We start from the raw sequence: 24446 nt of genomic DNA, 5'->3' as shown, positions 1-24446 counted from the left end.
AGAGACAGAGAGAAATCTTTCAACTGCTGGATCAATACCCAAATGGCAACAACAGTGGGGACCGAGCCAGGCTGAAGCCAGGAGTCAGGAACTTCCACTGCCTTCCCAGGCGTATGAGCAGGTAGCTGGATTGGAAGTGGAGCAGCAGGGACTAGAATTGGCACTCCTACAGGATGCTTATGTAGGAAGGTACAAGGGGCCCAAGCACTTGGACCACCCTCCACTGCTTTCCCAGGTGCATTAGCAGTGACCCGAGTTGGAAGTGGAGCAGCTGACACTTGAACCTGTGTCCCTAGGGGGATGCTGGTGTAGAAGGCAGAGTCTAGAAGGAAGGGTTCTATGGCTCCAAGGAAAGTTGAAGGCCCTGGCCTTGCCTCTGCCCTCTCACTGACATGGGACTACAGTGGAGCCACATGTCACCCAAATATTAAGCTAGATAGGCAGCAGCAGGAGTGCGGGGCCAAAACTACCCTCAGAAATTCCCTACACTGGCCATTCTGTGCAGTGTGTGTCACTGTGTAGGCGGCTCCAAGATCAGCTCTCAGGAAGCCTGATGGAGTGCATGTGGCGAAAATCACAACTTCCAGGGGAGCCTCTGGGTGAAGCAACTGGGCTTCACCGATTTGGGTTTGGGGGACAAGTGGTAGAGCTTGTGCACAGGCAGCTTTTTGAGTGCTCTGAGCCCTGAGGCACAGAGACCATGAGATCACTAGCCGGCTCACCCTGCTCGCTGACCTACCCTGAGACTTGTCCTGCCAATCTGCACAACTGCCTCATCAGCCATTCCCAATCATAACCCTGTCTCTCTCTCTCTGAGTGTATACATGCATATCCTTTCGGTTTGGATTGTCTGCAGAACTCTGGCTAACACATTAGCTACAGGGCAGGCAGCTCAGCCCTGCTGAGCATGGGTCAGCCCCTGCTCCCTTACCCAGGGTTCCCCAGTCTCTTACTTGAGCACACTCTCTCCTGGTCCAGGCCCACGGCGGCAGCCTGGGGGTTCAGGTTTGGCTCAGGTTTGCTGGGGACGAAGACCTCAGCGTTGTCCTTCCTTTTGGCTGACAGATTCCTTTCCATTCTGTGACCTGCAGGAAGACAATTACATCTCCGTCAGACCCCGAGCCTGGCGAGAGCGGAGTGCTTTCTGGGCAGGACTTGGTGCATCACTTATTCATGTATTCGTTCACCAAATATTGACCGAGTGCCTGTGTGCTAGGTGCCTTGCTGGTAAGGGATTAGAGAAGTGAATAATGCAGGGGACAAAACAAGTTGCTGAGAGCCCAGCCACCCACTCTCCCCCGTTCCCCCCACCCCCCCGTTATGGCAAGGAAAGGAGATAGCCCAGGGCACAGCCAGCTTTTTTCAAATGTTCTACTTCTGAACAGACCAATCATACAGCCTGCAGGGTTCATGGTGGTGTGGTCCCTGGAGGTTACCAAGGATGCCGTGCATCTGCTGGCCTCCAGGAGCTCACGGCCTGCACTGGGGAGGGGGGTCAGGGGCGATCTGTGGGGAGTGCTGAGGGTAGGGCTGGTGAGTGGGGGCAGACAGGGCAGCGCAGGCGAACATGCTCCAGAGGCTGGTTTTCCCCCCTGCTCAGCATTTCTGGCTTCTCCTGCCCGCCCCACTGCTGGCACACAAGTGGATTAACAGGTGGGCATGACACACCTGTAGCAGACTGGGGTATAAGCCACATGCTGGGAGTGCCATGCAGTGCAAGAGCTGGGTTGTGGAGACGAGCATCTGGCACTGTGGCTAAGCATCTTTGGGAAGCCTGAATCCCATGCCACAGTGCCTGGGTTCGAGTCCTGGCTCCACTTGCAAGTCCAATTTCCTACTCAGGCCATCCTTTGAGATGGCAGGTAAAGGCTCAAGAAGCTGCGTCCCTGCCACCTACATGGTAGACTTATATTGAGGTCCAGGCTCCTGGCTTTGGCTGGGCCCAGCCAGGATTGTTGTGGACATTTGAGGAGCAAAGTGCAGGTGGAAGGTATCTGTCTTTCTGTTTCTCTGTCTTTCAAATAAAATGAAAATAAAGAAATGAAAGTTTATTTAAACACACACATATATCTATATCTGTATATATATATATGTAAAAGAACCAGCTTGTGCCCTGGCAGGGCCTCAGGAAACATCTCTTGCCAACACCTCCAGCTCAGCCCTTCCAGCCTTTACAGCCTTGTGTGGGACTGGTGTGGTGGCTCTCAGTAGACCAGCATGTAGCCTGGTTTTACACATGCACTGCTGTCTCTTTCCTTGGCTTCACTCTGGTTCAGGAAAAGCTGGCCCCCTCTCAGTTGGCACACCTAGCCCGGAGGTGGTGCTGGGAGTGAACAAATGGAATAAGCCCAGTCCGCTTGGGTCAACACCTGGGGCTAGGGCACTGAGCCTGTTTGAAGCAGCCCTCTCTTTGCCTCTTGAACCCTCTTTCCCACTCATGGCTCTCAGTTGCGGTGCAAAGCCCCCTACTGTGGACAGCTGCTCGGCGTCTTCACCTTGGCTCCACCACCGGTCCTTGTGGTTGGCCGGTGACAGCCACAGCCCTGAGCGCTGTTCCCTGAACCCCTGTCCACCAGGGATGCATGCAATGACTACTCAGAGACAACAGTGTATGACCCAGTGTGGGTGCCAGAGCCATACCTGGGGATGCTTTGTGCTGGAGTTTTTAGGAGAGGAAAAGTCCACTTTTTGGTGGGATTGTGGAGCTAAGGTCTCCTTAAAAGAGGCCATACCACTGCATGTTGGAAAGGCTGCCTGGGAACACAGCCAACACAGTGGGAGGAAGAGGCAAGAGGGAGAAGAGCAACAAGAAAGAAGGCAGGGGAAGAGAAAAGAAATGAGCCTTTTTCTTCAAGGCCAGTGATGGTCTCTGTGGCACACGTGGCCCTGCATTAGCCAACTGGAAAGTGGACACAGCTATGCTGCCCACAAGGCTTAGGGTGCCCAGACACCTATTGCTTTGAGCTTCAGGTGCCCTGGGAAGCATCTGGGAGTCGTGCTTTTGTAATCCACAGAGCAAGATCTGATGGGCACACCTCACGGGCTGAACTTGAATTCAAACTGGCACCGTGATGCGAAGTCTTTCTGCTCCAGCCAGTGATACCCACTGCGAAAAGTTGCCAATCCCCTCACTCCAGCCCCCATCGGAACTCACTTTTGGAAGCAGGATTGAACTCCAGCACCACCAGGGTGTCTGGGCCCTGGGGAGGGCGTCCCTCGCTCTCCTGGTCCTCGACGGCATCCTTCTGGGTTGCATCCCCAGCGGAGAGAGGAGAGTTGTCTCCGGGAGGGCCCTCAGGCTCAAGCTCAGAGGGGACATCTTCCTCGATAGAGTCATCACTTTCTTCGTCATCGCTGGGACAATCCTTGTGCCTTCTCTGTGTGCTAAGTTCCAGGCTGCTTCTCAGCTCCTGCCAAAAGCCAGGAAGAGCTACGTAAGGCATGTGGGAAACCGTTCATGGCAAAGTCATTTGAAGCAAAAACACTAGTTCCACCACATCTGCGTTTCCCAAGATCACCGCAACCTCTGTAATGGGACTCTTTCAAGGAGGAGAAACTCAAGGATGGCAAAAGCCCAGCAACTCTGAACAGAGCTGTATTCGCAGTAGTAGCGATGGTGTGTGGACACCTGACATGCTGTGCATCTGTGTGGAGGGGAGAGGCTGTACACTCCTGGGGCTTGTTTTTTTTTTTTTTTTAAGATTTATTTATTTTTTATTGCAAAGTCAGATATACAGAGAGGAGGATCTTCCGAACAATGATTCACTCCCCAAGAGACTGCAATGGCCGGAGCTGCGCCAATCCAAAGCCAGGAGCCAGGAACTTCCTCCAAGTCTCTCACGTGCCTGCAGGGTCCCAAGGCTTTGGGCCAAACTCAACTGGTTTCCCAGGCCGCAAGCAGGGAGCTGGATGGGAAACCGGACTGCTGGGATTAGAACCGGTGCCCATATGGGATCCCGGTGCATTCAAAGCGAGGACTTTAGCTGCTAGGTCACCACGCTGAGCCCATGGGGCTTGTTGAAACAGATCATGGAAGCCGCAGGCCTCGGGGCACCAGTTGCTACTGATGCTTGGGATACCTGCATCCACACTGGAGTGCCTGATTTGAGTCCTTGTCTCTGATTCAGCTTCCTGCTAACGTGCATTCTGAGAAGCAGCAGGGGATGGCTCAAGTCCTTGGGTCCTTGCCACCCATGTTGGGGACCCAGATAGAGTTCTGGGTTCCTGGATTCGGACTGGCTTAGCCCTGGCTGCTGTAGACATTTGCGGAGTGAACTAGTGGATGGAAGATTTCTCTGTGCCTCTCTGGCTTCCAAATACAATATAAACATATACACAAACATACCTAGTTGCACATGAGAGCAGACTGTGGAGATTTACCACAAACCCCGCTGATTGTCTCACTTAGTTGGTCAGGGATGAGACCTGAGAACTTGTATTTCTAAGATGATGCCCACGCTGCTGGTCCAAGAACCCAATCATTCATACCCAGCTCCAGCTATGAAATCCCAGAAGCCTCCAAATGACCTTGCAAGTCCAGATGCTGAAATGTCTGGCAGAGAGTGGCTGGGGATTGCCCCGAATCTCATAGGATGCTTAGCAGCATCGAAATGTCATAACATTTAGTATTGGACTGCAACTGCCACTTTTTCCCCTCGTTTCTTTTCTCTCCTTGGGATTATAGGCCATGCAGTAAGATCTATGCTTCCAGACTTGAGTATGAATTGCTGGATAAAAAAGCTCGTGTTCCTTCTGTCTTCCTCAGACTACAGGTCAAGCAGTAAGATCTATACTTAGAGTGATCAGAAAACGAAGTATCTGAACCAGGACATTCTGTGAAAGGTGGGGAGGGGGCGAGGGTGGAGAATAAAAAGGGGATATGGCTATATTTATCCTGAGATGAAAAAAGTATAAACTGAACAGTCAGGGCAAGCCAGTACATGAAGCTGACCTGGCTATACTAGCCCCAGAGCTCTTGTAGCATTTGACATAGTTCTGGAAATATGAGAAGCAATCGGTAAAGGGCTTGATGACTGACCAACTAGACCTTCACAGTTACGTTCCAATCTCTAGAACCTGTGAATCAGTGAAGTCTTAGCTGCAAGTGAACTCCACAGAGAACACCTTGAACATGTCAAATAAAACATTCTAAAAAGATGACTGAGACGTACAGATGCTACAGGTGCCACTGGATGGGGCTCAGGAAATGTCTCCAGCTTGCTGGAAACCAGCAGGGAGGGAATCCCGCCAGGCAGCAGCAATGCCTTCACTGGACTGTGCCCTGGAGTGACATGCTGAGCAGACTTGTAAAGGCTGAACTTGGAGATGGACTCAGCAGGTTCCCGTGCAAGGAGCAGACGGTATGCTCTTGTTGCTTCCTGCTGCGTGGAAGGCAGAGAGAGATGCAGGGAGGAACCAATTAAGTGAAAAGGAACTCGGATTTGATGGTCCGGGTGAGTCTCAGCTTGTCTAGTCTGCAACAAGACACTATACATAGGAAGTTCACTGCTCTGGGACAGAAAACCAAGAGAGGGTGGCTGGACGATCCTTGGCTAGAACCTCAGACAGGGTCAAAATTCAGAGGATTCAGTTGCACAAACAGGGCTCTTTTTCAAAGAGATTGGACCAGGGACCATGGATTCTCTCACATATCACAGCAAGCGCAAGATCACTCCCTCAGGGACTGCTGCAGCAGTGACCCTGAGGTGTGGCCTGCTGGGAATGTCACACTGGCAGGAACACTGCCAGCTCGGATTGTGTGGAGAAAGAGAGCGAGAAGGTAAAGATGGCTGACTCCCCCAGATTCTACAGGCAAGGAGACGGGCCGACCACACTGCTCACAGGCAAACCCTTGGTGTCTCTCTGTAAAAGGCAGTGTAAAATCTCTGAGAATTATTCCCAGGCACTGAAACTTTCTGGAACTTTCCAGTTGGATTTTGATATTCTTAGGTTTGGTGATTCTTTCTAATTTTTTTTTTCCTGCCTCCTTCATTCTCTTTCAGTGGGAATGCCTATATCTGTCATCCTGTGCCTGGCCCACCATGACATCTGGGAATGAACGACTTACTTTCCAATGGCATGGGCCCACAGATGAAGCAGAATATGGTCCCAAGATACAGTGCATCGAGTCTCACCCACACCTCACTGAGATGATGTGAGCTGGGGATTCTGAGCCGATACGACCAAGATGATATTCGTACTCAGGTTGAGAGTTGGGCCTGGTGATGGGATGGATGTGGTTTGCATGTGAGTAGGGAATGAATCTCTGTGGGACAGCAGGTGGGCTGTGATAGGCTGATCGAACAGTCCCCCAAATATTCCACATCCTCCACTCTAGGACCCGGCAGTATGTCACAATACAAGGCAAGGGGGACTTGGCAGGTTAAATTAGCCTCCCTCCCCAACCCAACCCCCTGCCTGCCAAAAAGGATTTATTTATTTGAAAGAGAGAGAACTTCCATCTGCTGGTGTACTTCTCAAACATCTGCAGCATCCAGAACTGGGGCAGGCTGAACCCTAGCGGACAGGTGGGGGAGTGGACACAAAGTCATCAGGACTCTCAATCCCTCTGTGAGCTGGGCAGGCTTCCTCTGGCTGCCTCATTACCTTCACAAAGTTGAAACCCCATGTTTCAGCAACTGAAGTTTTGGGCCCCCAAAACTGGAGGAACTGAGACCATGTGCCTTCAAGCTGATCCTGCTTCTGCCAGTGAGTAAGCAGCACAACAGTGATCTCTCAGCCACTGTACCTTGCTCACTCTAAAGTACACAGGCACATCCTCTTTTATACCAGCATGGCTCCACCAGCGGGAGGGCGGCCTACGCACGCACCCATGCTAAGGGCTGAAGTAACAGTGGGGGTCAGGGAGAGGGAGACTGCCAAGCCTCTGCCCTGCCTGGAGCTCTCAGTGTGTGTGTTGGGGGGGGGTGGTTAGAGTAGGATAGTGGGGGGCAGAGAATACCCACAAGGCAGTGCAAAAAGAAAAATGAATGGAGCATCCAAATGCAGCCAGGACTGGGACAGCAGGCTCCTGCCTGCACGGTAGGCCCGAGACTGGGCTATCTGCAGTAGAGGCCAGTAGGGATGCCTTGGGGAGGAAGAGGGCACATATGTTATACCAGGACGGCAGGCAGAAGGAGGGCACAGGTGTGCTGGCCCTGTGCAGCAGCCAGGCTCTGAATGTATGCATGGTGAGAGGAGTGCTGAGTAGAGTCAACATGATGCGATTTCTGTTTCCCAGAGATCCTATGGCTCTGGGCTACCAAGTGGGTGGGTGAGAACCAGGGAAGGGTGGCAATGGGAAGGGCCGTGTGGTTGTGACAGCAGAGGTGGGGACAGCATGTGCTCTGGGAGAAATGAACACTGCGGAGGCAGGTATTTGGGGGGTGGCAGCTAGGATCCCCCTAGCCCATACTGGAACCTTGGAGCAAGATGCTCACTCTTGGCTTCCCGCTTTTGCAGTGGTGTTGGTTTAAGCAGTTGGGTCCTCATCACCAACATGGGAAATGGGGATTGAGTTCCTGGCTTCAGGTTGGCCCAGACTTGACCACTGTGGGCATCTGGGGAATGACACAACCACACAATCAGTGAACAGAAGCTTCCTGTCTCTCAAACACAAAAATCACATACACACACTCACACACAAAATTAACAACATGCACGCCTTTGACCTAACCATTCTAGGAATTTATCCTTTAGTCTTCAATGTGTAAAGATCATCCAGTCATCCTTTATAGGCAAGAATGATCCAAATGTTTATCAATAGATGGATTAAACAACAAATAGCAAGGACATCCACGGATCCCCAGGCAGCCCTTACAAAGAATGAGGCAGAACTTGTGGGCTGTCATGGATCAATATCAAGAAAGAAGAGAAAAAAAAAGCATACTGGAAAACTCACATATAGTATCAACTCAACTTAGATAACTTTAGATTCTAAACTCATATGCATGCATATGTACATGCAAGAAGTCTGGAGGGGGTGGCTTGGTGGCACATCAGGCTAGTCCTCTGCCTGTGGCGTCAGCTGTTCCACTGACATACAGAGGAGGATGGCTCAGGTCCTTTGGCTCCTCCAACCCATAAGGGTGACGTTCTGGATATTCCATCCAGGTCTCCCACGTGGGTGGGATGGGCCCAAGCACTTGAGCCACCTTATCCTGCTTTCCTAGGCACATTAGCTGAGAGCTGCATCAGAAGTGGAGGAGTCACGGCCTGAACTAGCGCCTGGATGTGGGATACCAGCAGTGGCTTAGGTCCCTGTGCTACGTCGTTGGCCCCAACTTGCGCATGCTATAGAAGCACCCGACTTATGCCAGCAGAGAAGAGGCAGTGCGCATGACTCCTGGATGCCTTTCCCGTGAAGAGTCAGCCTCGTCCACCTCATCTGCAGACAGAGCTACTCCAACCTCTCTTTTCATTATTTTTTTTCATTTACCTATTTTCAATTGAAAGGTGGCATTACTATAGAGGTGAGAATGAGAAAGGAGGGGAGGGAGAGAGATACTATCTTCCAACTGCTGGTTTACTCCCCAAATGGTCACAGCAGCAGAAGCTGAGCTGATCAGAAGCCAGGAACTTCTTCAGGGTCTTCCATGTTAGTTACAGGGGAACCAAGCATTTGAGCCAACCTCTGCTGCTTTCCCAGGTGCATAAGCAGGGAGCTGGATTGGAAGTGGAGCTGTTGGTGTTCTTGTGGGATGCCAGCATTATAGGCAGAAGCCTAATTTGCCATGCCATGTGTGGGCCCCTCTAACCTCTTAGTATCATGCTATAGTATAATAAATGAATGGATTTCCAAAAAAAAATTCTTGTAATAATTTTGAGCATCAATAATCCTTCCTGTTTCAATTTGGTTTCTTTTTCTTCTATTAAATGAGTACAAAAAAAAAAAGAATTTATGCAAATTTAACAGCATAATTGTATTTGGGATATTTTGAGAGAGAGAGAGAAGAGGGGCCAAGGTTTGTTAGGGCTGGTTCCTTCTTCACAAAGGAAAAGACTCCATCAGCTCATGTAATTTAAGAGCACCTTCTCTGGTGGGGGAGGACTGGTGGGGGAGGTGGCCAAGGGCAGATGGGCTCAGCTAGCAGTCCTGTCTCGAGAAAGCCTCTCACCTACTTTCTGTCTGGAAAGCTTGAGGACCTTGGGCAGGTCGCTTTTGAAAGCCAATCTGCCCTTACTTCAAAGGGATATTGCGCTGGGGGAATCTACCCGATGCTTTGAAGTTATCATCCAGAAATTTCTGTGTGAAAACTCCCTTTATGGCATTGCTTCAAAACCTCGTTATATTCAATTTCAGTGTTTCCGTGTTTAAAACGGGAAGTTCAAGCAACCCTTCGCGCCAGAACACCTTCCGCACCGCGGCCAGGTGGCAAACAGAGCAGAAGACCGGACTGGATGCCAACGGGGCCTCTTCCCCCGGAGCCAGGGAGGCTGCGGACTTGGCAAAGACTGAAGGTCGCCGCTGGCGGGAGACCCTCCGACTAGAAGGCAGCGGGTGTCTGACGGCCAGCGGATTAGTCCTTTGCAAGCCTTCTCTTCCCTCTGCTGGGCGCCCATCAAACAGGGCCTCTTTGCAATAATGATAGCAACTAGGATAGCATCAATAACGACAACGACAGCTGCCAGTGGCGGAGCTTTGGTGACCTACTGGGCACGGAGCTGACCTCTTCAGGTCCCCTATCTCATGTCAGCTCCCCACACTCCCGCGTGGTGAGGTCTCGTCTGAGCAGTGAAGTCCAGGGTCACAAGGCTCTCCACGGGAGGCCCAGTGGTTGGGATAAATTAACGTGTGGCTCCCCAGTGCGGGCTCTGAACCGTGCCTGCCTGGCACTACTGGCTGACTGTCAGCAGTTCCCTGGGGCAGGCTGAAAGTCAGGTGTGCAGGGCCACTGCCTGGCATGGAGCTGATGATGTGTGAAAGTGTGTGGGAAGCCCCGACTGCCTGACCACGATCTTGTTTAAAAAATTCGAGGTTTTAAGGGCTGGATCATTGTGGTGGAACTGGTTAAACTGCCACCTATGAAACACTGGCATTCCATATGAGCACCCATTTGAGTTCCTGGCTGCTTCATTTCCCATCCCAGTTCCCGCCTGATATGTGCCTGGGAAAAGCAGTGAGAGATGGTCCGAGTGTTTGAGTCCCTGACACCATGAGGGAGACCCAGATGAAGCTCCTGGCTCTTGGCTTTGGCCGGACTTGGCCTTTTGTGGCCATTTGGAGAAGAGAAAAATAAAATAAAATAATAGTCTTCTACATTAGTTGTGATGGTGCTATGACTGAGGCAGTGTGAGTTATACATGGGCTTCAAACACCTGCTACTGTTTTTAGCCTTTTGATAACTTTTACTATTCACATTCAACCCTGGATTTTCCTTTCCTAATTTTTGTTCAAAGCAAAATTTATAATGTTCCCTGGTGTTAAGTCTCTAAAGTGTATCACTGAAGAAGAAAAAAAAAATCAATCCTTGTCTTGGAGAATACAAGAGAAAGCAGGGATTTGGAAAGCAGAGACATGGGGGTCTGCTACATGATTCCTGGCTCCCAGGCTCCTGGGCCAAGCCCTCAGGACCACCCTGTCTCAGCCCTTCCTCACCTGAGCCTGCCCAGAGCAGGGGCTCGGGGTTCAGCAGTAGGAAGTTACTTGGGGATGGCAAGGCAGAGACCAAGCAACAAATGCCACCAACTTGGGGGCAGCACCGTCGTATAGTAGGATAAGTGTCTGCCTGTGGCACCAGCATCCCATATGGGTTCTGGTTCGAGTCCTGGCTGCTCCAGTTTCCATCTACTTCCTTGCCCATGGCCTGGGAAAGCAGTGGAGAATGGTTCAAGTCCTTGGGATCCTGCACGCATGTGGGAGACTTGGAAAAAGCTCCTGGCTTTGGATCAGTTTAACTCCGGTCATTGTGGCCATTTGGGGAGTGAACCAGCAGATGGAAGATGGATCTCTCTTTGTCTTTCCTCTCTGCAACTCTGCCTTTCCAGTAAAAATAAATAAGTCTTCAAAAAAAATGAAACTGTTTAATTTATCTGGACAATAAGATGCTGGACTTTCTACATGGTCCATGCCCGCAATGAAGGAATCAGGACTGGATATGAACTGTACTACTGCAACAATATGGAGGAATTCAATATGGGGGGAGGGCTTTTTGGAGGGGTTGGGGGAATCCCAGAGCCTATGAAACTGTGTCAGAAAAAGAAAAAAAAAAAAAAAGATTGTCACCAGCTCACTGGAAACTTCTGAGCAATCTCTAAAACATCACACCCCTGAAGAGCCAAGAGAGGAACTACAGACCAAAACCAACGGCAGGACAGGCTAAGCTGCAGTAGGAGCGGGGTGTGTGTGTGTACCCAAGTCCACAGTCAAGATCAAGGGAGAGGAGCAGTAGGTGGGACATTCAATGGGGGGAGGGAAGGCTAAGCCACTTTGGGGGCTTGAGCCCTCCCCTAGCTGTTTTAAGAAAGGGGTAACAGAGTTGCTCAGCCACAAGCTGAAACTAACATGTGGCACTAGGCCAGAAAAGGCTCAGGAAACTCCCAGGAGGTCCATTCCAAGGTCTGCTGGGAACTCTTACACCTGCAGAAGTTTAGATCCACAGCTTCCAGAAACACGTGGTGGCCCAATCCTCTACCACCAGGGTCAAGCAGCATCAAGTGGAACCCGTAGAGGCAGTAGGATTCTCCAGTACTAAACCGGGGCAAGCACTATGGTGTGGCTGGTTTAACTGGTCCTTGGGATGCCTGCTTCCGAGGTTGGAGTGCTGGTTCCAGTCCTGAATGCTCCGCTTCCAGTCCAGCTTCTTGCTAATGCATTCCAGGAGGCAAGAGATGATGGCTCAAGTGCTTGGACCACTGGCACGCATATGAGACTTACACAAAGTCTCTGTTCTAGCTTGACACTCAAGAAGTAAATAATATATGGAGGATAATTCTCTCTCTCTCTCTCTCTCTCTCTCTCTCTCTCTCTCTGCATCACTTGTTTTTCAAATAGATAATAAGCATTTTCCAAAAAATACAATTTTTTTAAACCTGGTGGAGCAGACTTCCACAAAAGACCATGCATTTGCCAGAAATCACCAACTTGAATGATAGGTCTGGACCTAACTAACAAAAGAAGGCAGGCCCAATGAAAGAGCTAACCAAGGAAGACTTAAGAGGACAGAAATGAACATTCCTGGGGAGACTCAAGAGGCTACTGCATGGTGGAAAGCTGACAGCTAGAGATGCTAAAAGTTTTAATTTTATCATTAACATTTTCAGAAGGATGAACCACAGCAAGAGCTAAAGGGTGACTAAACACGCCAGGAAAATGGCTTTGTAAGAGCACAGCACAAAGAGAAACACAAGAAGGGAAGCATGAGACAGACACCAGAAGCTCCACGGGCGGCAACATCTGGCAGCATCTGTCCTACAGAAGCTCCACAGGCACAGCAGAAACAAAGGAAGAGAATAATCGCAGTGATAACAACAAGTGATACTTTTCCAGGTCTAAGAGAGAGAGAGAGAGAGAGAGAGAGAGAGAGAGAGAGAGAGAAAGAGAGAGAGAGAGATGTGAGCTCTCAGATTGAAAAGGCCCACGCAGGGGCCAGGCTTATAGCATAGCATAAGTTACCAGCTATGATCCTGGCATCCCCTGTGAGTGCCAGTTTGACAACTAACTGCTCCTCTTCCAACCTGGCTCCCTGCTACGATGCTGGGCAAGACAGCAGACTATGGCCAAAGCTCTTGGTTTCCGCCGCCCATGTGGGAGACCTGGACGGAGTTTACAGGCTCCTCATTTAAACCTGGCTTAGTCCTGACCGTTGCAGCTATTTGTACAGTGGACTCGCAGCTGCAAGATCTCTTTTGTCTCTCCCTTCTTCATTCTCTGTGACTCTGCTTTTCAAATAAATAAGTAAATCTTAAAAACTAAGAGGCCCACCCAGTATTTTCTAAAGGGGACAAATAAGTTGATCTTGATACAATCATAAGGATCAAAGGTATACTCTATGAGACTTGAAATGTATGAGGCAAAAATGAAGACATATAAGGGAATATGGATAAAAATATAGAAATCAATATGGCCACATAGCTAAATATAGCTGAAGATCTCTTGCAGTGGCTTGCTAAGGACAATCAGAATTTGCAAAGAGGCTTATTAAAAAGGCAGATTAGGAGCAACCTGTGCTACCTCCAATTCCAATTCTATATGATTCTGCTTTATGGGCTGAGAATTTATACTTTTAATAAACAGCCCCAGTGACTCTGATACAGATGGTCTGGAACGACATTTTCAAAATCACTAAAATTAGATAAGCAATACCTTGACTTAACTTGAGAACTCTGTGCCAAAACGAGACTGACTCTTCTTTTGAAGAGTCACTGAGGAGTCATAAAAATGATCTGGCAGATCACAAACGAAATCTTAGTAAATAGTAGGAAGACACAAAACAAACAGCCATTCTTTATCGTTCAGTGAAATGAGAAATTAACAGAAAAAGGATAGCAAAGAAACTGAAAACAAACAAACAAAAAGATACTCCTGGCTCCTGGCTTTGCAGTGGCTCAGCTCTGCCACTGCGGCTACTTGGGCGGTAAATTGGTGGATGGGAAATATTTCTTTGTGTCTCTCCTTCTTCCGGAAATCTGCCTTTCCAAATGAATAAATATTAGAAAAAAGCAAGGCACCTTTTTTCAGTTCCATCTGGTGTCTGCACTTGCAGGAATGCCCTATGGAATCACAAGCCCTTTCACGTGTGGACCTGCAGGCCATGGGCACCTAGTAAATGCCCTCGTCCTTCCCAGGGACCACCCATGCTCATGGCTGAGGCCCTGCTGCTCAGCTGGTCTTTTGCCATCTGCAGCACCTGCCCAGGGCCCTGCTGAATGCAGCCCTCCAGGCTGTCCTTTGGTCTGCCCTCCAGCTGAGCTGTCCAACCCAACGTCTACAGGGCACTCAGGACATCATGTCCCCTACTGTTTTGAGCTGCAGAGGGGGTCAACTCAGGGGAAACTAGGAAGGAAAATTGCTCTTTCTGGTCATGTCAGAAACTGACAAAGCTTTAAGTGTCTCACTGGAAATCACCAGATGGCGACCAAGTTTGGCCAGCAAGTAGATTTTGTTCGTTCCACAGGAGATCATGAATTAGTTACCAACACACACACACACACACACACACACACACACACACACAATGGGAGAAATCAAACACAAAGAAACCCTTTAACTCAATATTACAAAAAATACCCTTTTATATATCTTGCCTTCATAGTCTATAGTATAGAGTTTCTTAGGTATTCTCACAATTTTGGAATGTTGGGTTTTTTAAAAAAAGATTTATTTATTTTTATTGGAAAGGCAGATATAGAGAGAGGAGGAGAGACAGAGAGGAAGATTTTCTATCCTCTGATTCACTCCCCAAGTGGTCACAATGGCTAGAGCTGCACCAATCCAAAGCCAGGAGTCAGGAACTTCTTCTAGGTCTGCCATGCGGGTACAGGGTCCCAAGGCTTTGGGCCACCCTCCACTGCTTTCCCAGGCCACAGGCAGGGAGCTGGATGGGAAGTGGGGCCGCTGGGATTAGAACAGTCCATATGGGATCCTGGTGTATGCAAAGTGATGACTTTAGCCACTAGGCTGCCATGCAAAAATGCTTTGTCATTAAAATACTCAGGGAAAGGGTGTTTTGGCATTGTAGGTAAAGCTGCTCCTGCAACTCCAGCATCTCACACCCATTCATGTCCTAGTTGCTCCAGTTCCAACTGCATTCCCTGCAGATGGCCCGGGAAAGCAGTGGTAGGATGGCCCCTGCACCTTCGTGGGGAACTGGACGAAGTTCCTGGGTCCTGGTTTCAGCCTGGATCAGCACTGGCTGTTGGGGGTATCCAGGGAGTGAACCAGTGGATGGAAGATCTCTCTCTCCTTTTGTTTCTCTCTCTTTCAAAATTAAATTAATTAATCTTTAATAAAACATTCAAATAATCCAGAAGAAAACTGAGCAAATTACAGAAAGTTCCCTTCACTCCTCCAGTCAAATTAACTCTGGCCTTGCATCTTACCAAGCCTCCGCATTTTATTCTGTCATCCATTTATTCACTTATATATTGCTTTCTATTTTGCTTCACTTTCTACCTTCTCTTCCAATGCCATCCCTATTAAGTTGGCTCCTTAGGACAAATGTGTAATCACAATTAGAAAGCATAACCCCATGGGACTTGCATCTCTGCATGGTGACAGGTGGCTGCCACTGCCCTCTCCATGCCAGGCCCAGACTCGGAGGCACAACAGTGCTTGTTGCTTGTTACACACCTTATGATTTAAAATGGTCTCTGGTGGCAGACATCTGATCTAGTATTTAAGACCTCGGCATCGCACTCAGGCATGCCTGGGTTTGTTTCCTGGCTCTGCTCCCACTCCCAGCATCCTGTTAATACACACCCTGGGAGGCACCAGTCAAAGCCCAGGTGCCTGAGTTCCTAACACTCACATGGGAGACTCTGATGGAGTCCCCGGATCCTGGCTTTAGCCTGGCACAGTTCTGGTGGCTGCAGGCATTTGAGGAAATGAATCAGCAGGTGGAAGATCTCTGTCTGTCTCGCTTTGTCTCCTTTCACATAAATAAAAACAAATGTCTAAAACTATTCTTTTTATTCAATTAACATCATGTGTCAGAAATCCCAATGTTTCAAGATCCAAACTCTCTCTTTCAGTTGATTCCTCTACCTCAAGCAACACAAAAAAATCTGTCATTTTATGGGTCCTGATTCATGCTTTGGCAAATACTGTCACCATAATTATAACGTAGCGATGTGATGATTGAATTCGGCTTGTGTAGGCTGGCCGGGGTGTCTAACCGACAACCGCCTCCCTCCCTCTCTCATTGATTCAATCAATCAATTGTTCAATTTACTTGCTTAACAAAGATTTATTTGCATGCTAACTCTATGCCAGGCACTCTTCTAGAACCAGGAACACAGCACACAACAGGACAGAGCTGGCCTCTTACCACAGAGCTTAGATCTGGAGTGGCGAAGGATGCTTCAGGTCCTAAACATCTAACCTGCAAATGACTATAGACATTGCCCCTGGATGGGCTAGGGCTCTTACACGTCCTCTGTACCGATGATTCCTGTTACCCAGGAGCAGGGTTTTCCTCTAAATCTGACTGAGAACTTAGGACTTCAGACCTGACGGGCACAGGAAACATCCAATCTACTCCCAAATCTCTAAAGGGATGTGATGCATCCAGCCTTGCTGAGTCTCAGCCACTTGCTCTGTGTACTGCTGCAGTGGGAATCCCAAGTTCAATGCTTCCAGAAGGGGTAACACACTGTAGAACATCCAGGTGAGTTGCAGCCCCACAAGGTAATGAATGGGGACTAGGGCAAACTGAAGGTGTGTGCTAGAATCAAGGATGATCCCAAACAGGTCTGTGCGCTGAGGCTGGCCCTGCTGGTCACTGCCCAGGTCCGAGCCCTGCCCAGTAGCCACACCCCTTCCTGTTAAGCATTCTTACTTCTTTCTTTACCCTGAACTTCGGCATATTTTTTCAAGTCATAGATAATGAGTAAGCCTTCCCACTTGCCACTACTTTCTCCGGACTATTTTCCCTCATGTTTGAGCCAAAGTTTAAATGTGACCAAAGTTAGAAAAAAAAACAAATACGAGAGAGTGCATATTTCATGATCTATTAGTGCCCTAATACAACACAGCATTAATGTTTTATTTGTGTAAAGTTTACTTCTCTAAATAGCGAAGACACAAATAGATTAATTTTATGGAAAAATGTCTCAGGGGTATCTTAAGACTTTCTTGTGGTGTTTCTTGGGTGGGTGTTCGGCACAGGGGCTGAGTCGCCGCTTGGGTGCCAGCATCCCTCGCTGGAATGCCTGGCTCGTGGCCCACCTGCCCTCCTGCAGAGCCAGCTTTCTGTAGGTCCTTGCAACTTAGATGAGAAAGCTGGGTGGAGCTCCAGGCTCCTGGCTTTGGCTTGGCTCCTCCCTGACTGATGCAGGCATTTGTGGAATGAAACAGTGGACAGAAGAATTACCTGTCTCACTTGTTCCATCTCCTCAACTTTCAAATATAATGAAAATAAGTAAGTAATGTGAAAAGCACAGTAGGCCTCCCTTAACCCCCCGCATGCACACATGGGGGAATGGATTCTCAGACTCCCAGTGGATCTCTGTAAACCACGGTGAGTCCAACTGCTCTATACACTATTTCTTTCCTTATACACACATACCTGTGATACAATGTATTTGTGTACTGGGCACAATAAGAGATTAACACAACAAGTAATAATCACACAGAACGACAGTCACACAGTAAGGAACATTCCAGGAATGTGCAGTCTCTTGCACGTGCCATACTTTGGTGGCCAATCTGATAACTGAGACAGCTAGCAAGTGAGAAACAGGTGGGCAGCGCGGGCGGCGTGGATGGACCAAGGCTGGTTCCCTCTCCAAGCAGGACAGAATGGGGTAATGTAAGCTTTTCATCATGTTACTCAAGAGAATATGCAATTTAAAACGGATGAACTATTGATTTCCGTGTAGTGTTTTCACACCTCAGCTGACCTCAGGTAACAGGAACCATGGAAAGTGAAACCGCAGAAGAGAGGGAAATCATTTTGTTGAATACAGTTTAGCCTACTGTTAACACCAGCTCAGATATGCTGGAATATTGACCTATGGTAGAGACGTTTTCAGCAATGATTTTGTTTTTTAAAAACATTTTTGTCTAATTTTTAAAAGATCTATTTATTTTTACTGAAATGGCAGATTTTATAGAAAGAAGCAGAAACAGAGAGAGACAGAGGGAGGTCTTCCATCTGCCAGTTCATGCGCCAATGTTCACAACAGCCGGAGCTGAGCCCAGTACAACGCCAGTACCCAGGAATTCTATCTGGGTCTCCCACATGGGTGCAGAGGGCCAAGGACTTGAGTCCTTTCCCAGGTCATAAGCAGGGAGCTGGATTAGAAATGGACCAGATGAGACACAAGCTGACATCCATATAGGATGCCGGCACTTGCAGGTGGAGGATTAACTTGTTGAGCCATTGTGCCAACCCCCTTCTCCTTTTTTTTTTTGGGGGGGGGGTCTATTTATTTTATGTGATTTCCTCTCCCACTTGAATTTCCTCAGGGAAGGGCAAAACTCTTGCCCTATATCCCTGCTGGTGAGCCTCTGTGGATATTTGTTGCTTCCATATTTTTTAGTCATCTTAATTTGGCACGATGTGGAAGAATTGTTAACTTTGATTTGTAAGCATCTTTCTTCGGCAGTTCCCTAACACCAAGCGCAGAGTTCAAAGCACTCAGGAAAGTGCTCCTTCTGTTTGAGGTATTCTCTACTCTTCCGGCTGCTGTTTCAGAATCACTCACACTTTGTCAAAAAAAGAAAAAAGTTAGTTCTTAGATACAAATGCTGTTACTTCAAAAATCAGTCCTCAGGACCAAACTGCCACCTATCCAATATTAACATTGAATGCACATGGATTAAACTCATCAATCAAATAAGTCAGTCCTAACAGGCATCGCTACAAGTTTTTATTTTCATTTTATCTGACACAGAGAGATCTTCCATCCACTGGTTCACTCCCCAAATACCCATAAAAGTTGGGGTTGGGGGGGTTCAACTTGGTGTCATACTAGGTTAAACCTCCATCTGTGATGCCAGCATCCCAGGATCCAGTTCCCTGATAATATACCTGGGAAATCAGCAAAAGGCGGTCTAAGCCCTTGGGCACCTGCACCCAAGTGGGAGACTTGGAAGAAGCTCCAAGCTCCTGGCTTCAGACTGGCTCAGCTCCTGGCCCAGCCATTTTAGCCACTTGGGGAGTGAACCAGCAGTGGAATCTCTCTCTCTCTCTCTCCCACACACACCAACCTCTCCTTCTCTTTTTGTAAAATCTGCCTTTCAAATAAAGATAAATACTTTTTTCTAAGTTGTGGATAGGCCAGCCAGGGCCAGGACCCTGAACCACAGTCTAGGTCTCCCATGTGGGTAGCAGGGACAGAAGTATTGGTCCATCATCTGGTACATTCTAGAAGGCTTTTAAACTGGGTCTCTTTTTTTCACTTTATTTTTCCCTTTTGTTTCTACTGGCAGCTCTTCAATGTGTTTTTTAATTCTGTTTTTCAGTTATTTACTTGAGTGGTAGAGAGTTACAGAGATAAGAAAGAGAAATCCCAAACATTGCAGAGGCTGGAGCCAGAAGCCAGAGCTTGGATCCGTACAGGTGGCAGGCACTAAACACCGGCTGCCTGCCAGGGTACGCATTAGCAGGCAAACGGTGTCAGGAGCGGAGCTGGGCATCTGGGTGTTCCAATACGGGGTACAGGCATCCTCGCTGATGTCTTAACTGCTTTGCCAAATGCTTAATGCCAAGTTTTCTTTTCCCTTTAATTTCTATTTTGAAACAATGTAGAGTCACAGAAAATTGATCAGGATAGTATAATTAACACCTGGCTATTCTTCACCTGCATTCACCAAGGAACATTTTTGGATCAATCATTTCCTGATTTCTCCTTTTTTATTATTATATATGGATTCTTTTTTCTGACCCATTGTTGCATTGGTTGCTGACCTCACAAGCCCTCAGACTTGCACCTTTCAGTAGGTTTTCCGAGAACAGGCTGTTCATTCACTCATATGGCCACTCTTGAGCTTGCTGATAGTCTGGGTGTTTCCCAAAAAGCCCAGGGAACTGAAGGCTTGGTCCCTAAAGGCTTAGGGTAGCAGCCAATAGATTAGTGCTAATGGTCAATGTATTAAGTGAGAGACTGGATGTGATTCTAGTGTCCAGGATATGACTGATGCCTGGGCTCACTGGAGGGCTCCCTTGGGACAGGGCTGGTTGTCTAAGCTCAGTTCAGTCTCCTTTCTCCTCCTCCTTCTCAGTCACCACACACTCCTCCTTCCTCCACATGTGTCCCACCACCATCAGATGCCACACCCAAGAGGCCAGGAGATCTTGGCCTGTGAACCGCCAAAACTGTGAGCTGAAATCAGTTTGTTTCTATCCGGAGTAGCTCCTCTCAGGTATTTTTGGTAATAGTAACAAAAAGCTGACTGCTATCGCCACAGGAGAAGGACTGGGTGCAGGAAACTAAATGTTGATGCCATATCATTGTCTAATACACTCCAGTTTCAAGCCTTGTTAATTTCCCCAAACCATGCTCCTGTGGCACAATTTCCCCCATCCTACACTGCTTCAGGATGAAATCGCAGTAGCCCCCTTTAACCAGAACAGCCCTCGCCTTTCTCAGGCCTCAAGCCACTGACATTTGAGCAGATTCCAGGCTGGTCAGCTTGCAGACTATCCCTGCAACCTGAGTCTGTCCGGTTTGGTTTTATTTTCCCTCATCAGATTTTGTTTTAGAACAACATTCGTCATCAATGTTCTCAGCTGTGGTTTCACTGGGGAGCTCCTGGGCCAAGGAGAGGTTCATTCTGCTGCGATGCAAAATAGTACACAGCCTCGCTGACGGATGGCCTCCTTGGAGCACCTTGCCCCCAGCCCTGAGATCAATAATATTCACAATGGACTTGGCATGGTCTCAAGCAAACACAGGATGGTGCGGTTCCTGGCCTGTCACTGCTCATTCTACTCAGTGGTGCAGCCCGAGCTCTCCTGAGGCTTGGGTCAGCAATGCCACTTCCCTGCTCTCTGCTTTCCTCAGACTGGAACGTGGGGACGAATACTCCGAGCATGTAATTCACAGGGCTAAGGTCTCAACGGATGGCACGTCCATGCCATCCTCCACGTGCTCCTTGGCACTTGGTATGTTCTCGTGTAATGCGAACTCTTACTTCGAAAAAGCTGTCAGGAAGTCTAATCTCTCCTGTTTGGGGTCTTCTGGTGGGCACGTCAGAATTGGGCTTGTGTGTGTGTGTGTGTGTCCATGCATCCAGGAGGGTCAAGCTGGTGGAGGACTTGGTACCACAGGGACAAGCACTGAGACCCAGGCATGGCAGGAGCGCCACCATCCTGAAGGCATGCTGGGGGCTCCCTCTTCTTTTGGGGTCCCTGCATCCCATCCTCCCTACACTGCAACACCCTTTGCTCTCACTTCCAAAGGTGACCAGACTGTACTCCTGCTGTGCCAGCACCAGCTAACAAAAGGACCAGGATTTAAACTGCAGGTCACCAACATTCAAGAGCAGTGCTTGGATGCACCAAGCTTTATGATGCCTGAGTGAATTCTGAAATGCAAAGATGGTTATGGCATACTGTCAAGTAAAAAAAAAGTAGGTTTATAGGGCCAGCATGGAGGCACAGCATGCTAATCCTCCAGCCACAGCACCAGCATCCTATAGAGGTATTGGTTTGAGTCCTAGCTGCTGCCCTTCTAACCCAGCTCCTTGCTTATGGCCTCAGAAAGCAGTGGAGGATGGCTCAAGTCCTCAGGACCCTGCACCCACGTGGGAGACCTGAAGAAAACTCCTGGCTTCAGACCAGCTCAGCTCTGACCATTGCAACCATTTAGGGAGTGAACCGGCAAATGGAAGATCTCTCTGTCTCTCCCACTCTCTGTAACTCTTTCAAGTAAAAGAAATAAGTATATATTTTTAGACTTCTTTGTTTTCATTGCAAAGTCAGATTTACAGAGAGAAGGAAAGACAGACAGAAAAATCTACCATCTGCTGGTTTACTCCCCAAGTGGCCCAATGGCTGGAGCTGAGCCAATCTGAAGCCAGGAGCCTGGAGTTCCTTCTGGGTCTCCTACATAGGTGCAGGCTCTTAAAGTTTTGGGTCATCCTCTACTGCTTTCCCAGGCCAAAACCAGGGAGCTGGAAGGGAAATGGAGCAGCCAGGACACAGACCAGCACCCATATGGGATCCCAGCACATGCAAGACAAGGACTCCAGCCACTACGCTACTGCGCCAGGCCCAAAATAAATAAATATATTTTTCAAGTAGGATTATAAGCCCTATTTCCACCTGATATATGTATATACATTTATACTCACTATCTTTTAATAGCTTTCTACTTTGAAAGACAGACACCCACGCATGCGTGCACACACCCACACCCACACACAGATGGAAACAATCATGTGGGGTACGTGCAAGCTCCAGTGCACTGATTCACTCCCCCAAATGCCCACAACGGCTGGGACTGGGGCAGGCTAAGGCCTGGGCCAGGAAACCCACCTAGCTCTCCCACATGGGTGCCAGGGCCCCATCTGAGGGACTTGTTACCTGCTGGCTTGCCTGGCCTTCCAGGGTGCACATCAGCAGAAAGCCAGAATCAGGGGCAGAGCTTGGGCTCAAATCCAGGCACTCTTGCGTGTGGGATGGGGCGGGTGGCACAAGTGGCATTTTCACAGCTGCACCAAACACCTGCCCTGTCACCTGCTGTACCTGCAGTGTGTAGAGCTTGTGGTGGGGACTGTGGCACACTGAAAAACACACATCCATCTAAGAGGACACCTGTGCACCTCCGCCCTCAGCTCCAGTCATTGCTCTTTACAAGCACGAGGATCCTGAGCCCAGGTTTGTAGCCTAGTAGCTAAATCCTCGCCTTGAATGCACTGGGATCCCATATGGGCGGCGGTTCGTGTCCTGGCTGCTCCCTGCTTGTGGCCTTGGAAGGCAGTCGAGGACAGCCCAAAGTCTTGGGATCCTGCACCCATGTGGGAGACCCGGAAGGAACTCCAGGCTGCTGGCTTCAGATCGGCGCAGCTCCGGCTATTCTGGCCTCTTGGGGAGTGAACCAGGGGATCAAAGATCTCTGGCTCTCCTTCTCTCTGTGAATCTAACTTTCTGGTAAAAATAAATAAATCTTAAAAAAAGAAGAAAAGAACAACAACAAGGATCCTAAACCTTCTGGTTTTTCAACACAAGCTCCCAATTCAGGTTTTCACACAGAATCTGCCGACTCTTAAATGTCAGCTGGTAATTCACATCTTTTCAAAGCACTGTGCAGGTCGGCGGGGCGGGAGCCGGCGCACATGTCTGTCGCGTGCAGGTCTGTGAACCCAGGGGCGCCAAGAAATTGAAGAGCATGGACAGTGTGATTGAAGGCCAAGAGGCTGAAGTGTTTTAACAGTAAAGGTCGTGCCGGACGCCCTTTCCCTTTGCTCTGTTGCAGGCCGTGGCAGCAAACACCGTGAGGCGGCCGGTGCCTGCGGCCCTGCTTGTCTTTCCCTTTGCCTGTTCTGTTTGCATCTCCGAAGGCTTCTGCCATTACGGAAATACTGGCATTGCCACTCCACTGTGTTGTTCGGCAGGAAAACAAACTCCAAGGGGAAATTGACTGTGAAGCCTTAATGAGGGCTCCCTCAAGATGGTTTTTGCTTTTTTTGTTGTTGCTATTTTGGAAAAAGGAAAAGAATTACAATCATGGTGAAGAAAAGTAAGAGCTGATAGATGAGCAGCCATGCCAATTCTGAGCATGCGCATAGAGGAATGTTAACAGGATCCAGGATCCTGTGGGGGAGCCAGCACCTTGCGGGTCAGGGAACTCGGGTGGCGGGAAGGGAAGGACCACGTGCTGACTGAACAGAAGGTGCTGGATGCTTGACAAATGGCAAACTACCTCGGCCCTTTGCATGTACAGCCAAGGTTAAACTTGGCTGAAAATCAGCCAAGTGCATAAAGGGAAACCGGAGGCTTAGTATGCGCACCTTGATCCCCAGCAGGGGACTGTTTGTTCTGATTCAGCAGTGAAGTGTGTGTGTGTGTGTGTGTGTGTGTGTGTGCGCAAGTATGTGCATGTGTGTGCACATGTGTTGTGTGGGAAGGGAGTTTTCAAGGCAATAAAGACCACAATCTTGCCTAGTGTTAATCCCACTTCTGGACTGGGTAGGGAAGCCAGGTCAAGGAGTCATTCCACAGCCAGGGACTTTGAGTTTTTGAGGAAGATGACAACTTGTGATTTACTCTCAGACGTTTCGCAACCAGAATGCGAAGCAGCGAAGGGGACGCCCTGCTTCTGGCCTGGCCCTCCCTGACGAGCACATGCAGCCAGGCACACGTGCTATGGAAAACAGAGCCATGGTTCCGGGATGACACGCCCCTCTGCTTCATGTCGCATACTCATTTTACAAGAGCAGTTGGTGGGGACAGAGGTGGCAGGTGAAAGCCAGGCTCGGCCCTTGTGGTGAGGCCGTGGCCTGCGCAGCTTGGCCCATGGCTGGGCTGATGTTGCTCAGAGCCCAGCTTAGCAAACTTGCCTTTGACCTGTCACGGTTGTTTGAAGGCCTCCCCTCGCCCCCCCACCCACCCCCCGGCCCGGTAGCAATGCAGTTCAAAGGACTTGAGAGAGGAAGTGGCAGGGTATGGACGGGGAGTAGATGTCTGTCAAGGTTGTTCACGCCTACATTGATGAAAGGACTTGCAGCCACAGCTCCGTGGCCTCGGGGGTCGGGGCGGGGGGCCGATGCCTGCGCTCACTACAGCCCGCAGGGTGACAGTCAACATGTGTTAGCACGCGCACCTGCACATGTACAGACA

At 49.1% G+C, this 24446-nt stretch overlaps 1 protein-coding gene across 6 annotated transcripts in view; it reads right to left on the bottom strand.

The window, feature by feature from the left end:
• KATNIP (katanin interacting protein) overlaps nt 1-24446 on the bottom strand; it is a 165253-nt gene that overhangs the window by 69409 nt on the left and 71398 nt on the right. For all 6 annotated transcript variants that reach the window (XR_009247561.1, XR_009247564.1, XR_009247565.1 and 3 more), the window contains 2 exons: nt 3155-3410; nt 954-1085 (listed from right to left, as the gene is read on the bottom strand). Coding sequence is in view for 1 of the 6 variants with exons in the window: in XM_058680531.1 (XP_058536514.1) it covers nt 954-1085; nt 3155-3410 (388 nt within the window). In the remaining 5 variants the exon portion in view is untranslated. The remainder of the gene's footprint in view (nt 1-953; nt 1086-3154; nt 3411-24446) is intronic.

The sequence above is a fragment of the Ochotona princeps genome, chromosome 24 (genome assembly GCF_030435755.1).
Source record: "Ochotona princeps isolate mOchPri1 chromosome 24, mOchPri1.hap1, whole genome shotgun sequence".
In the NCBI taxonomy this organism is placed as follows: Eukaryota; Metazoa; Chordata; class Mammalia; order Lagomorpha; family Ochotonidae; genus Ochotona; species Ochotona princeps.
The sequence above is the reverse complement of the archived record's forward strand: the minus strand, read 5'-3'. Positions and strand labels throughout refer to the sequence as shown.